Source organism: Hydra vulgaris, chromosome 11 (assembly GCF_038396675.1).
Source record: "Hydra vulgaris chromosome 11, alternate assembly HydraT2T_AEP".
Lineage (NCBI taxonomy): Eukaryota > Metazoa > Cnidaria > Hydrozoa > Anthoathecata > Hydridae > Hydra > Hydra vulgaris.
The window spans coordinates 44262355-44279439 of NC_088930.1; the positions used below are offsets into that span (position 1 = coordinate 44262355).

General features: G+C 28.4%; 1 protein-coding gene across 1 annotated transcript; it reads left to right on the forward strand.

The window, feature by feature from the left end:
• Positions 1–8960: 8960 nt before the first annotated feature.
• Positions 8961–11176, forward strand: LOC136086685 (uncharacterized). The gene is made up of 4 exons (XM_065808940.1): positions 8961–9577; positions 9728–9949; positions 10536–10955; positions 11089–11176. The coding sequence occupies exons 1-3, from the start codon at positions 9125–9127 to the stop codon at positions 10683–10685; spliced, it is 825 nt and encodes a 274-aa protein (XP_065665012.1). The 5' UTR covers positions 8961–9124; the 3' UTR covers positions 10686–10955; positions 11089–11176.
• The last annotated feature ends 5909 nt before the right edge of the window (positions 11177–17085 follow it).

Consider the following 17085-nt stretch of genomic DNA (forward strand, 5'->3'; position numbering starts at 1 on the left):
TTTTGCGGTCCTTGGTGTTTCAATAATATGAGTCCCAAACCATCCTTTTTTTGACACCAAAATGAACATATATGTTTATTTATAGTTTGCTCTATGTCTAGAAGTTGCCTAGAGTTGATTTTTAATGACGTATTATTTCGTCATTTTAGCGACGTATTTTCGTTTACTTACATAGTTTATTACGTAGCAATGACCAAATTATTACTCAAACAGCGAGAAAACTGCGTGTTTACGCATTTTATTACGTTAAATTAATTGACTTTTAAATTTGAAACGAATAGATTAAAAAAGCTAAGAAAAACCTTTTTCGACAAATTCGTTGCATTGTTTATAGCATCGGTCCCAGGTTAAATTATCTTTCTAATAGTCAAAGAATTCTGTAAATCTGACGCACCGCTCATGAGACATCTTAGATTTACTAAAAATTGCTTAACTAATCTCGCCCTATTCTTTGTTGGATATAACATAAAGATGGAGTGGCGTAGCGAGGATTTTGGCGCACAGGGTAAAAATAAATAAAAAAATTTTTACAATAAATTTAAAAAAATATTTTTATGTAAAATAGTTTTTTTTTGTTGCTTTTCTTGTTTCTTTGGCGCCTATCTAAACCTTCACGCCCTAGACAATTGCCGCTTCGCCACCTCTCCTCGCAACGCGACTGTAAAGATTTTTAACACAAAAGAGTTTATAACAGTTTATAACACAAAAGAGTTATATCAATACAATGAATTAAAAAATAATTATTACTTAAAAAACTTCCGTATTACATTTAATAAATTTAAACTAGATTAAAAAATTCCAAATTTTCGTACAAAAACATCAACATTTGAAAACATTCAGTTATTATTCTGTTTCGCTTTGCATACAAATTATTTAATGCGTCAGAGGAAAGACGCTCACTTGGTGCACTGGTAGCAGGTGTACATAAAATCATTGTTATAATACAATACAATATTGGAAAAACATGTTGATTTTGATGCCAAAAGTGTAAAACATTTTGATCGTGTACTGACAATTTCATATAACCACTAACTTCTTTTTTTAAATCTAAACTTATTGTTTTGTCACTATCATTTCCTGAATCAACATCTTCATCGTCAAATGATAACTTAAATTTTTTTGATTTGATTGTCACCGTTTTTAACTGGAATTATTTCACAAACTTTTTTTGTCAGGTAAAAATTTGACAAAAATTTATTCACGCATTTTAAATATTTTTTTTTCTCATACTTTTCAAAGAATTGAAAATTTTTATAGTTTGGATCAAAAAAAGTGGCACATAATAAAAAAGAATTGTTCTCTACATCATATGACTCTTTGTAAGTTTTTTAAAGATTCTAATAAATGCAATTTTAAAAGCATAATTATAGGAGGGATTACACTTTTTTTCTTATTTAATTGCTTCTCAAAGTACTTTATACTTGGAATAATTAAAGAACATGTTGCATAACAATCACCTGAAAGTAAAACACTTACATGATTAAAGCTTGCTAATACTTTTACCGTTTCCATTAAGTTAACTGTTTCATCTCATTTAGCAAATTTTTTCTCATATCTTTGTATTGTTGTTTAGAATTAAAGATATCTTTTATGCAGAAGTGAAGTTTGAGCATTCTTTCTGCCTTGAGAAACGTGAAGTGCCAACGAGTTTTCTTGAATCAAATGAAGTGCGTGATTTCTTTCAACACCTTGTCGCATTTGACTTTCTTCTAATAAATCATTAAGTTGAGATGAATGATTGAGAGATTTAACAATTTTTCTGCACTTAGTTAATATTTTTGCAATAAAAAAGAATTTAGATGAACTATCATTTTCACTTTCTTCAACAAAATCTATGACATTTTGTACTACTAATTGCAAAACATGCCCCATGCATCTTATTGGTTGAATGTTTAAATTAACTTTTAAAGAATTTAAGCAGTTGCGTACGATAATGGCGTTGTCGGATACTACACTCATAATTTTATCATCTACCTTGAATTTTTCTAAAATTTTCAGTAAAGCGTCTTTTAATAATCTGCTTCATGTTGCCTATTAAGGTATGCAAACCCAAATAAAAACTAATGAAAGTGGTTTTGTCAGAAATGAAATGTGCAGTTGCAGATATGTAACTACACTACTAATGGGTGGACGTCCTTTTGACAGGACGCCCACCCATCAGTAGTAATAGATAAAACTTTAATTGAACATAATTTAGACTTCAAAAGATCAACTTTTTCTCGATATAAATCTGTTAAAAGAGATCTTAACTTTTTTCGGCAAAGCGCTTTGTATTTTGGATTTAAGCAAAAAACAAATTCTTTAAAGGCATTACTTTCTAACAACATAATTCAGGCAACAGCAGGCAATAATGAATATCAAAAGACTTCTATCAATCTTATCGCTATATTCTTTTGACAAACCACTCATGTTTCGTTTCTTTTTCGGCGTTATAATTTCATGATCATGTTCAAGATGGTAATCTAGTATACTTTTTGATGCTTTACTTGAGTAATTTTTAGATCTGTTATTACTACATTCATTGCATACCCATTTTGATGTTTCCTCCTCAATTGAGTAATATTCGTATGTCGTTTTAGTAGTTTCCTCAATGTACTGTGTATCATTTTCAATTTCTTTTTGACTGGATGAAAAACTTAAACTGGTTTCGCCACCGTTATTATTTGGAGAAAATGTATTATTGTTTGACATTTAATAATTTAATAATTTAATTTTTAAAATAAATTTATAGATATTGTTTAGAAGAACTATTTATCTAGTATAAAGCAGGAAACCATTACTTTGAGGTTTCAATAAGAACATTCCATAAAACTTGTTGTGTTCAGAAATTTAATGAAGTTATCACAGTCAAAATAATTTAAAGACATCTAAATTAATTTGAAAACCTTCATTAAAATTCCTTTAAATTTCAGAAATACCAAAAACCATATATAATTTGTGAAAAATCGGTATTTAAAATGTTTTGCCTGTACATGTATTGCCCCAAATGTTATTTTAGTGAATTAAATAACAATCGGTTTTTTAGCACAATAACTTGGTTAAAACAGCTGATATTTTAACAAAAAATAATTTCATACAGAATCAATGGCGGATTAAAGCATTTCAGGCCTTAGGCAGAGATACTTCGAGGGCCTTATTTGATGACAACTGAGGGTCTTTTCAAAAGGACTTTTTTTATTATTTGCTTTTTTGGTAGTTTTGCCCCTTTTTCCACAAAAATGTCATGTCATGGCCCAAAAATTTAGGCATATCACTACCAATTTTTTTTGTAAGTTTTAGATTGATAAATCATTTTTCTGTTTAAATTAAATCATAAAATTAGATTAAAATGACGAGCCTCTTTTCGATGGTTTTCCTCACATTGTGCTGCTGCAATTGCCAATCAAAAAGTTATTTCCACATCTAAAACGACTCTCCAGAAAACCAAAGTTCACTATTCTCAGGTCATAAAATCTCGTGTTTCATCACAAAAAGTAGGCTCTCGTGACTTTTGGAGAATCTTTAACAGTATCAATAATAAGGGCAAATCTGTAATTCCACCTCTCTTGTATGGCTTAGACTTTGTCACCTCACCTAAAGACAAAGCTGAATTGTTTGCTAAAAATTTTTCATCAATATCATCTCTTGATTCCACTAGTTGCGTTCTATCTGATATAGCTGTCAAGCAGGTTGATCCATTGCTTGACATTTGTATCACTCCAGCTTCTGTATCTAAAGTGATTTCCTGCTTAGGCTCTTCTACAGCTTGGGGCCCGGACAACATATCTGTTATAGTCTTGTAGAAGTGTTTTCCGGAGCTGTTGTCTATACTTTCAAAACTATTTAACAAGTGCTTATCAGAGTCTAGTTTTACAGCTTGCTGGAAAACGGTATCTGTTATCCTTGTTTTCAAAAGTTTTGGAGAGCGATCTGATTCTTCTAACTACCGTCCCATCAGTCTTCTTCCAATCATAAGCAAGGTTTTTGAATCTTTAATTAACAAATCTCTCATCTTGAATCTTATAATTTACTTTCTGATCATTAATATAGATTTCGATCTTCTCGTTCTACAGCTGATTTGCTAACAGTAATAACCGATGGGTTTTATTGTGCATTAGATAAAGCGAGAAAAAGAGGTTAAGGCTATCGCTTTTGACATTTCTAAAGCTTTTGATAAAGTTTGGCATGCTTGTCTTCTCCATAAGCTTTCTTCTTACGGTGCATCTGGTAGCATCTTTAAGATCATTGAGCCCTTCTTTCCAATCGTAGTATAAAAGTTGTTCTCGATGGAAAGCACTTTTCTTCGTATCCTGTAACTCAAGGTTCATCAAGACTTAATCCTTGGCTCTATACTCTTTTTAATTTACATTAACAATCTTCTAAATATTCTAACATCTAAGGTAACAATGTTCGCTGATGATACTACCATTTATTCTTGCCATGATAAAAAACCAACACTCTCTGATTGCTTGGAAGGGGCATTCAAGCTTGAAAAGGATCTCACTTCTACTACAGTATTGGGCTTAAAGTAGCGGGTGAACTTTATTTCAGATAAAACCCAAATTTTTTCAACCAATTGTTATCGCAATAATTTAGATCTTTATATATTTATGAACGGTAATGTACTGAATCATCTACCCTTCAACTTCAAGTATTAACTCTTACTTCCGATCTTTCCTGGAAACCGTATATCAAATCCATTGCAAAATTAGCATCTGCTAAGGTTGCATCCTTTAATTGTGCTTGACACTTTCTTACTCCGTATTCTATTCTTTATTTCTATAAATCTCAAGTCCGTCCTACTGTTGCCATATCTAGGGCGGACGTTCCAATGATGCCCTTACTTTTTTAGACAAGGTGCGAAAACGCATGGTAAACATAATCGGACCTGCTCTTGCAACAAACCATTATCACATCGTCGTAATGTTGCTTCTCTTTCTCTTTTCTACAAATACTATAATGGGCACTGCTCTAAATAGCTAGCGTTTCTTGTGCCATCTACTAAAGTTCAACATCAGTCCTTTGGATTTCGCTTCCTTTATCTTGAAGGAAGCGAAAAAATAATTTTCCTGACTCATATAATTTGCAATCTTGTCTGTCAATCGTTATAATTTCTCGTATTATTTGTCATAAAATCGTTATAATACTTCATATAATTTGCAAGTTGTCTGTCAACCGTTATCTTGCTCTACAAACTTCATCTTTTCTCCTCCAATAACATCCGTCTCTAAGAGTGGTTGCTTGCAGCTATGTTGGAAACGAAGATGTTAAAAAAAAAGAACAAGTATAATATAGTAATTGCTATAATTTGATATCTTAACGTACATAAAAAATATATACAAATAAATAATATATATTATATACTAAATTAAATATTTATAAGGCGTTTTGCATTTCATAGTTTCATTTGTTAAATCATAAATCAAATTATGAAATTGTCTTGAAACAATTTTAAATCTCTTTTTATTTTATTTTTTCAACAAAAAAATTTTTAAATAAAAAAACACTTTTCGAAGCAAAACTTACAAAGTACATTTATACTATTTATAGAGTCAAAAACTTAAATATAAAATTTGTTAATGATTCAATGCTGTTGTTTATTTCTAGGTACCAAAATTTGCGATAGGAGGTTTCCATATCAATTGATTTAATATACCAATTGGTTCATAGCCGTACAATTGAAAGTTGTTTTGAATAAATAGGCAGGTAATTTAAATAAGTTTGACATTATCTTTTTCGAACTTTCTTCTCTAATTTTTATTTGAAGTAATAAGTTTGGAGCTACAAAGGCATCAAGACTTAAACAATGTGTTGAATTTTCTGTAAAAGTAAAGAAACCACACGATAGAGCATTCATTAAAGACTGGTTTTAAAAAACAACAGTGTTTCTTTTTCTAAGAGTAGACCATGGTGCTGTTTTTTAAACTACTATTAAGTAAATTACCTTAAGTTTTCTAACAATTGACTAATAGCATTCAAACGTCATATTACCATATACGCTTTAAAACGCTGGAAATTGACTTTTAATGCTAAGCCATGCATCTTAGTTTTGCTTTTTTAGAATTAATATACTTAATAGGATCAGAAGGGCATTTGTTGTAAATGTAACATGGGTTTCTGTTGCATTTTCATTTATGTTGTTAAAAGTTATTGCAAAAAATCTGTAAAGACAGAAAATTGTTTTTATTGCTTGTAGATATACTTTTATTAGATATTTTAGTAGATTTTATAGAAGTCATTTTTTTATTTTCGGAAGTACATGTTTAATCAATATCTATACTATATTTAGGAATAGCATCAGTTTTTCTTTCAATTACGCAAATAATATCATATTTTATTATAGTCAACTTTTGAGGATAAGAAGAAACAAGGTTAGAATTGTAGTTTTAACTTTCTTTGACATAGCCATGATCCACCAAGCAGGCACTCACACCAACAGGACATTGACAATAAGATTTCTGTGTTGTTTATTTTCAATAAGAGCTTTTATAGGTTAACAAACAACGTATCAAGTGAAATAAAACATGTTGAAGCTAAGACACAAATTTTCTGCTTGTCGAAATAAATTTTTGTTGTTGCTGCTGTCCTAAACTGTCTTCTCATTACTTAAAGCATACTTTTTAAAAATAGATGGAGTTATAGAAGGGTACAATGAAGCGTAACTAGTCCAAAGAGCAGTTAAAGGTTCTAATGCTTGTAGGATTAAAGAAAGTTACGAATACAAAACGCCTTTCTGTCTTTCTTTTAATTTTTTGAGTTAAGACAAGGATTCAGTTTAAGTTATTCTGATAAGTAACTCGTGGAAAGTGCCACTTGTAGTTAAGTTTGTTAGCCATTTTATATTATCGTGTTTTTTTTCTAATTTAAAATATCTTCTGTTAAATTCTATTTTTAAAAAAGAGAGAGTTTATAAAAAATATTGTATATAATGGTTTTTAGGTTTGTCAATGTATATATTTAACCATATATAACCTATTTCATTAATTCGATTCTTGTTTGATTTAAATCTAAGATGTTGTTTTTATTTGTTTCTTATAATTTTATTTATTAAAAGTTTTTATCTGCAAATTATTTATATTTTAAATTATTTCTCTGTTTTATATTTTTTTATTTAGGTTAAAGTTGAAATATTTACTGTATTAGGCATCCTATACTTTTTAACTATTTAAAAGTTAAGAAACATTAAAAATAAAAAAAGAGCTTGTTTGTTGCCCAGAACTGAATAGCATCTCTTATTGCACCACAATATTTCTAAACTATTAGAAATCTTTACATAAGTGATTACTGCAAATAAAATTAGACAAAGCTACAGTTAAGCGGTCTAAAATAATTTTATTTGATCGCTTAATGCCTGTTGCTACATCAATTTATGGTTTGGCATGGGGCAGCAATTATTATTTTTTTATTATTTAAATTAAAATTTCTAATGTTTAAAAAGCCTCTACTGACGAGAGCGCAACAAAACGAAAAAATAAAATTATTTTCGACCGCTTAACTGTAGTTTACCTAGAATTACATAGTGTTTGTTTAAAATTTAGTATTTTTTACCTATACCCATCAAGCACTCCCGTGCGGGACCAGTGCGGTTTTAACCTGGGCATCCGGTACGGGGTAAATCTGGTATTTTTCAATGGGGTTTATCTGGGTCCCTTTCCCTTTCTTTTTTTCTTTTTCCCTGGTTCCCTTTCTGGAACAGAAAAAAGTCAAAGTAAAAGACCAGCAACAACATCATTTAGGGAAGAGTATCCATGACGTTGCCATGTTCCGTCTATTGATATGCCACAGTCAATAATTTCATCATCAGAAGCATTTGCATTTATCATTTTTCTTAGTTCTGATATAGCAGGTTTCATACTCTGAAAACTAATTTTCTTATAAACTTTATGTAATTTATTGTTTGTAAGGTCATAACTGTGATTCGTAAGAGGTGGAGGCATATTCATTATAGCAGTAAAAGTAGACATAGCTTCGTTACCACGTCCAACTTCACGAAATGCCATAACAGCACGTAAATTTATTTCATATGGTTTTGAACCAGGTTTTGAACTTTGATTTATATATGGAGATGAATAAAATGTACTTTCAAAGTCACAGTTTGAACATTGTATAATAATTCCAATAGAAAATCCCATACATACAGATTTATTATGCAAAACAGTTAGCTTGCTATTACACTCACTGCATGTAGAATACCGCTCAAATATATTTTTAATAATTCTAAAGTTACATATAAAGAAAAAACTGTCGACTTCAGAATCACAATTTGTTTCAGCACTCAAGTTATGTCTTTTCTTAAGCTTTGATGCACTTGTTGTTTCTGATTTCATGCTGCATTCAATTACTTCCTTTGCTTTCCTTGAATATCTATTTCCTAGATATTTTCTCTTTAAATTTCTAACTCTATTTTTTTTTGTTTGCCATTCAGATAGATAGTTTTCAGTTAAATTCAGACATAAAGTTTTCAGTTAAAATACATTAGAATAATGAAACAGAGCACATTTTTTTAAAATGATACATTTTGTAGAACAGTAGAAAAGCATAATAGATTTAACATAAGCATAATAGATCTAACACTGAGAAATACTTCAAAGTTTCTAGTAATCTTCAAGAAGTAATTAATAAAATAGTTGTTTACACCGTTGCTAAGGCGTTGCTAAGGAGTAGGAAAGTGCATTGATCACAATAATTGTATTTTTTGTTACTTTTAAAGCACATAATAGTAAAAATTGATTATGGATTTTGTACTTTAATGTTTAAAATAGCATAATTCGAAAAAAAAAAAAATTTATTTTTAATAGGGGTGAGCCACCTTAAGTTATTTTACTTTGTTTATATATTTTTTTGTATTAGTCTATATACAGGGTGGCCAGTAGGGTGGAGTGATTTTGGAATCAGAACTATAGTAACCCTGGAGTAAATAGATTATCAAAAAATAATAATAAAATGTATAACATGTACTTGCTAATAATGCCTGGAAAATGGCTGGTTCACAAAAATGTACATTAATTTAGACTTAATCTATTTTCGAGGAAAACCGCCATTTTTTGATTTTTTTTCAAAGTGGGCATGCGCATTGCACATTGTTTTGTTGTTTTTAGATTTTTAAATTATAATTTATTAATAGCAAAACAATTTATAGAAAAAAATGCCTAAGAGCAAATCCAGGAAAACTCGTTTGGAAAATAGTTTAAAATACGGAGGCCTCCCATCAGAAATGCCTTCAGCTGATCTTCCAACATTTCGTCAAGTAGTTCAGTTTTTTTATTTTACTGAAAGCAATAACCAAAATATTTCCAAACAGAATCTACTAGAAGAGGTTGAGAATTCTCATAGTACTTTGTGGAATAAAGTAAACCCACGTCTACCTCTTCTTCAGAGAAATTCAATCTTAAGAAAATTAAGAAATCTTTTTGAAAGAGTAAAATCTATAAACCGAGGACGTTGTAAATCTAAAAGTAAGGAGTATCAAGATATGATTTTAGATAAACTATTTGATATATCATCATGTACTTGTGAATTAGCGACTGACAAGGATGTTAAGTGTAGCATCATCAATTGCCAAGTAGAGCACATCTTGTGTCTTTGTAAAACTAGAAAGGTATTTGATTAAATTTTTTATATATTATTGTATATATTAGAATATTTGTTGTTTTAATCTGCAATTATTGTACTAAGAATTTTTTATTATACTTTGATTTCACTTCAATTAAACTGAAGTAGTTGATTATTTTTAAAAATTATATTTAAGGTCCCTTCTGAAGACAGGGCATATATTCGTGACCAGAGAAACAAGATTGGTCCAAAAGGTATTTATCAGCTAGGAAAGGCTAATTTAAAATCTGGTACATTTACTCCGGAAAGGTTAGGTCAAGTAGAGCTTATAGATCATGTTAAAATGCCTTATGCTCATAACTCATTGATTGATTCTGGTCACATATCTGAAGTTTCAGCATCCGATCCAGATGTTTTGGTAACATATGTATGTATATTTGTATATATATATATATATATATATATATATATATATATATATATAATATATATATATATATATATATATATTATATATATATATATATATATATATATATATATATATATATAATATATATATATAATATATGTATATATATATATATATATATATATATATATATATATATATATATATAAATTATGTTATAACAACCTACAAATGAGTACTCAATGTTCTTAAAGAACAGAGCAATAGTAAATTAGTAAAAACACTTATCTAATTTTTTTCTTAAATAAATTGTGTCACCATCTGTAAGTTTATCAGGAAGGTTTCTGAATATGATAATAGAATATAAGAAAAAAATTAAATGCGTTTTATCTAATTTATATATATATATATATATATATATATATATATATATATATATATATATATATATATTGCAAACAGCACACTGGGGCAACGCTAAAACAGCTTTGTTTTAACGATTTCAACATTTTTTAAATGTTGGCCCTACAAAGTGTGCTGCTTGAGATATATGGTCGTTTTTTTATATTTTAAATACTAAGTATTTTTACAGGTAAATGATTCTGAGGAAGAATATAATCCATTAAAAAGTTCACAATATAATTTAATTAAACTTGATAGATTTGCAATGGAGGCTGTCAGGTATATAAAATTTTCATATATATTGAGTTTAGATGAGAATTTCTTAGATATACTATATTAAAAGTATGAAAAAAAATCATAAGTTCATTGTTCATCCCCAGTAGGAGAGGAGAGGGTGAATATAGAATGTTAAGGGATCACATATAGATAATATACTTTGATAATATACTATGCTTTTTCAGTTTTGTTTATTTATTTCATAGTTTCTTATTTGTAGGTATGATATCTCATCTCGTACTGCAGCTGCACTAGCAAATGCTCTACTTCTAGATTATGGAATCATTAAACATGGAGATTCGAATCAAGTTGTAGATCGAAGCAAAATTGAGAGGTAAAAACTATTTCATTATATAAGTTAAACAAATATAAATATATCTCTTTATTTATTAGTTTATATAAATGGTTATTTACAAACCATTTAATATGATATTTTGCTAAATATAATACTTTGAGTTGTTTTATAGAGAGAAGAAGAAAATAATATCAAGATCCATATCTTGATCAACATGATAATAATTTAAGTAACTTGGTGTGTTTGGATGTTGATCGTAAAGATGATATAAATGTTCTTCAGTTTAAGAATGTCATTGAAAATGGAGAAACTCGCTTGTCGAGAGTTACTGAAAAAGAACATCATTTAACTTTTACTAATGAAAATAATTTTAAAAATGGTTCATATCTCTCTCATAAAAATCTTCCATCAAATGGTGTAACTGGTTTACTTCATAGTGAAGTTGTATATAATGTTCTGAAAGAGTATGATAGTTTAAATTCAGTACAAGCTCTTTTTCTTGATAATACTAATGTCAACACAGGTTTCAAAACTGGAGTTATTGCATATTTAGAAAAGAAATTAGAAAGAAAAATACACCTTATCGCATGTACTTTGCATCACAATGAACTTCCATTTCGAAAAGTATTCAAAATAGTTGATGGCAGTTCGAAGTGTCCAAATAAATTTTCAGGACCTATTGGAAAGCAAGTTTCTATAGATTTCCATCTTAACCCACAAGTGAATTTTACCAAAATTGATACTCCGGTGGAGGTACTAAATATTCCCATTGAAGTAATTAATGATTTAAGTCACGATCAAAGACTATTATTTGAATATTGTCTTGGAATTTCTAAAGGATTTGTTAATCCCATATTTTTTAGAAGAAAAATTGGTCCACTAAACAACGCAAGATGGTTGACTTTAGCAATTCGAATCATGGCTTTGTATACTCGTACTGAAGCACCAAGTCTAGAGCATATAAGGCTTGTGAATTTTATTGTACAAGTGTATGCATACATTTGGTTTCTTATCAAAAGGTCTTCTAAATTTATGGATTCTCCGAGTATATTCTTTAAAATGACAGAACGGATAAGAAAGCAAGATGAGAAAATACAGAATATTTGTTTTAAAAATCTAAAAAAAAATTCATATTGTCTATTGCCTGAGAACTTTTTATATTGTATGCTTAGAGATGAAGATTCTAACATAAGGGAACAGGCGTTACTAGTCATTAAAAAACTCAGGACAAGTAAAGATAAAGAATGCCGTGTTACAAATATTGCTAATGTTGACATAAACTTTCAAGCAACTTCTTGGACAGAATTAATTGACTTTAAGAAAAGCAGTGAACCGGCATCAACAATATGGTTGAAGGATGACCAAATCGATGCACTAATTGCAACTAAAGAAGTTCCGAACTTATCTGAATTTTCTTCTCATGTGCAGAGCATAGAACGCGCTGTCAAATTAGTTACAGAGGCTAGTCACCAAGTATATGGCAGGGAAGCTCGTCATAAATATATTTTGACCAAACTAAAATCCAGGGAAATTCGACATTTTGAAACTAAAAACGACTTTGTGGTTTTTTAATAAATAATTTTGTTATGCATTTGATGTTAATAAAACATCTTTATATGAATGTACTTGCTTTTACTTTTTTGATTGCGAGGAATATAAAAGTGTGTTTAGGATTTAGGACCAATGCAGTAGTAGGGTAGTGGTAAAGTATTCGACTCACATTTGCAAGATATTTATTTTAGAAATATTTCGCATATGCTCGTCCCTTTGGCAATTGAAATCTTATATTCATGAATTTAAGTGTTTAAAATGTATATAAAGTGTTTATAATGTAAAGAACAATTAAAAAAATAACTTAAAAGCAGCTTTTGTTAACTTACAAGAACATTTTCCTAATTCAAACAAGGTTTTAAATGACAAACTGGCACAACCTACTATAGAGGGTCATCAATCTCCAGCTCTGGTTACCAAGGCAGAAATAACATGGATCTTAAATGTTGTAATGTCACATTTTTCTTCAAGGTCGTGCTTAAATTTAAATGAAATATTCAAATATATATTCTATGATAGTACAATAGAATCAAAGTTTGCATTAAGCAAAACAACATGTGTCAACCTCATAAATTTTGGTTTAGCACCATACTATTGAGAGCAACTTATATTTGAAAATAGAGCATCACCCATCTTTGTTTTGTCAAATAATGAGAGTATGAATGCAATCTTTAAAAATATATATATATATATATATATATATATATATATATATATATATATATATATATATATATATATATATATATATATATACACACACACACACATATATATATATACAAATATATGTATATATATATATTTCGTTTATATATATATTCTTTTTATATATATATATTATATAATATATATATACATAATATATATATTATATAATATATATATACATAATATATATATTCTTTATATATATATATTATATATATATATATATATATATATATATATATATATATATATATATATATATACACACACACATATATATATATATGTATATATATATTAGACCACATATACATTATGTATATATATATATATATATATATATATGTATATATATATATATATATAAATATAAAGAGTATATATATTATGTATATATATATATATATTATATAATATATATATAAAAAGAATATATATATATATATACATATATTTGTATATATATTTATATATATATATATATATATATATATATATATATATATATATATATATATATATATATATATATGTATATATATATATACACAAATATATGTATATGTATATATATATATATACATAATATATATATATCTACACAAATATATATATATATATATATATATATATATATATATATATATATATTATATATATATATATATCATGGCCTACTGTTATTTTACGGCCTGATTTGTTGCATTTTCCGTAAAAAATTAAGAGGCCAGTTTTTTTACAGCAAATGTTTATTTTATTAAAATGGTTGAGGAATACTTGAGATTATCATCATGTAATTACATTTTGCTATGCAATGTTTTTCGCTAACTGATTCCCTGTTTCAGTATATTCCAATAACATATGAAATACTGAAATAGGCTTTCAAATAGCTATGTATCAAAATACTACTAAAACAAACTTACAAATTGCAAATACTACTTACAACTCTTATAAGGAAATAAAAACAAAGGTTTGTAATTTTATATGTATTAAGGATTTGAGAAAAATTCTTTTATTAGCACTAGCTATCAGTTCTTTGTCTTTTTTTAAACTCTTTTACCTGATCTTTTCTTACAGAATCTGTAGTTTCTTTTTGTAAATTATTATAAAAAATATTAATGACAATTCGAGATCTATATTTAATTCCCCATTCTTGGTGATTCTCCCATGTAAAACCAACACTGCTATAATAAATCTTAAAAATTTGTTCCGCAAAACTTTTAATTGATAAAGAATAACTGCAATGTTTGATTAGAATAGGAGAAATAATATCTAGAATAGACAAGGATTGACTTGGACATATTTGTCCACCTCTGGATGATATAATATTTTCAGATATTCGTTATTATGAACATCTTTGTCTGAAGAAACCATTTTTTAACCACAAGATAGACATTTTCATTTTTTTAGCAATGTAGCCTGCTATAGTAATAGCAACTTTCATGCTATCTTCAGAAAGCTGACACTCTAATATCTCTGAAAACAACAATGCAATATCTTGCATAATATCTTCCTTTAAAAGACTTCTTACTGCTAAAATCTTTTCACTGTTGCAAACTTCTTAAAGACTTACAAGAAATCGACCACCGCTCATTTGTCTATACTTACTAAAGCGTAGCTCTAAAGGATCAATTTGTAACCTGGAAGTAAGAACAATTGTATACTTTCTTCAAGCAAATCATCAATAAGAGATGCAGTTGCACGTAATGTTGTGATAAGAGCATGAGAAGTTTGTTTGGTTAAAGTAAAATATTCACATGTTGACCAAATTTCAATCCAATTTGCAATTTCTCTATAAAATGTGGGGTTTTTTTATCTCCTTTTACAGCAGCATTGCCGTGCTGATTGGATGTATTAAACATCTGCTTTGAATTAAGTGTGATAAATAACTTATGAAACAATGATAAAAATTGTGCTGCATCATTTCTTTCAGGAAATTAACTTAGTATCGCAACTATAGTTGTTTCATCAAGAATCACTAATGCAAAGTTAACATGTTTATTGTTTCCGGGATGAGTGACCTGATAATTAATTTTCCTCGCTTTTTTCATGTTTCCATTTAATAATTGGTCTTTTTCATAAACTTTATGAAATAAATCCCAAGTAATAAAACCAGCTGGAACTTCAACTTCGTCTCTGAAGAAATTAAACGAAAAAGAAAGAAAAACAATTTTTTTTTTCCATTCAACAAGTTATTTCTAACATTTTTTATTAAATGAATTATATCATATAATAACGGGTGATGCGGAAGTTATCGGACAAAATAAAAACGTCAATAACTTATTTATAGATAAAAAAACAAACTACTATTATATTTTTTTTAAATAAAGCATTTATCTTTTAATAAAAATATATTATTTTTTATATGAAAAAACACCACCATCTACAATTGATCTCAATTTTGCTCTGACGTCTTTCATATGCGACTGTAAAAATTTTAAATCAATTTCTTGTAGTTTTAGTTTAATGCAATCAATCAAAACTTGCTCTGTTGAAGCTTGCTAATCTCCCTCGTAAACCTTCTGTGCCAAATGTCCCCAAAAGTTTTCAATTGGTCGTGCTTGAGGCACATTTGGGGGATTGGATTCTTTATCAACGTAATAGATATATTGGTCCATCCAATTTAGAGAATCTTCAGAATAAAGAGAACTTGCTAAATCTGGCCAAAATAAATAGTTAAAGTCTCCATGATACTTGTGAATAAATAGAAGAAGTCGTTTTTCTAAACATTCATTAAAATAGATTGATGAATTGATCGCTACAGCCTTGGAAGTGCGAAATAATGGCTCTGACATACCACGGTCAGATATGGCTATCCACATTAATAATTTTTTTGGAAATTTCTCTTTTCCTATAAAATGAACACTTTCTGGGCATGTCTTTTTGTTGTTTGTGTAGTATTTAGAATTTCCAGGCATGTTGTCCCCTGCAAAACAAAAGTATTTTTCGTCATCGATGACTAGAAGCGATTTTGTGTTATAGAGTTGGTTAACTAGTTTCCTGCTTCTTTTCTTTGTCTTTATTTGTTGTTCTATAGTGTATTTTGGAGTCTTTTTACGTTTTCTATATTTAATATTCATTTTTTTTAACTGACAACCAACTGTGATTGATTTACACCGAATTTAATACCTATTTTTCTCTGACTGACCCCTTTTCGATTGTTGACAAGTCTCGTTAATTCGGCTTTCTTTTCTCTAGTCCAGGATGTCGGACGACCAGGGTGCTTTCTATCAGAAAACGATTGAACAGTTTCAATTCTTTTTTGGTTATCATATATTGTATTTCGAGCAAATCCTACCTTTTCAAAATGATTTACGATTTTTTTTTTTTTTTTATATTAGGTTTATTTTACAAAAAACATTTTTAGTCGCTTTCGAAAAGATTCTCGTTCAGCTGCATTTAACCTCATTTTAAATAATTGTGTTTCAAATAATAAAGTTTATATTTTATAGAACGTTTATGCCTACGCATAAAACCACAAAAACAAGTTATTATGCTCAAATAATGAAATTAGGATTTGTCCGATAACTTCCGCATCACCCGTTAGACATCTAACGGGTGATGCGGAAGTTATTTTAAAACTTCATTATAAGCTGGATGATAAAAAAATAGTTTTCCAACTCCAGTAAAGGACTTATGTAACTCTAAAAATACATTAATATAGGTAGAATGATTATCTTTAACAATAGCTCTTACTTTTAAACCTGATTGGTTTTAAAGTAAGAGCTAAATCTTTTTAAATGTAAAGCCTGGCGGAGAAAGTTGTTCTTTCAAAGAATCAAGATTAATTATTTTATTAACACTTTTATCAAAATCTTCAAACTCATTTTTTCCTAAATATCTCAAAGTTGGTTCTTTTCGGGGCAACTTTGGAACCCTTAGAGTCAACAATCCACTTATTTCATCG

What these genes read in the sequence shown, in the direction of transcription:
- LOC136086685 (XM_065808940.1), top strand. Translation starts at nt 9,125, where the DNA reads ATGCCTAAGAGCAAATCCAGGAAAACTCGTTTGGAAAATAGTTTAAAA. An exon ending in GTCTTTGTAAAACTAGAAAG is followed by an intron (nt 9,578 to 9,727) that starts GTATTTGATTAA and finishes ATTATATTTAAG; the next exon opens with GTCCCTTCTGAAGACAGGGC. An exon ending in CATCCGATCCAGATGTTTTG is followed by an intron (nt 9,950 to 10,535) that starts GTAACATATGTA and finishes GTATTTTTACAG; the next exon opens with GTAAATGATTCTGAGGAAGA.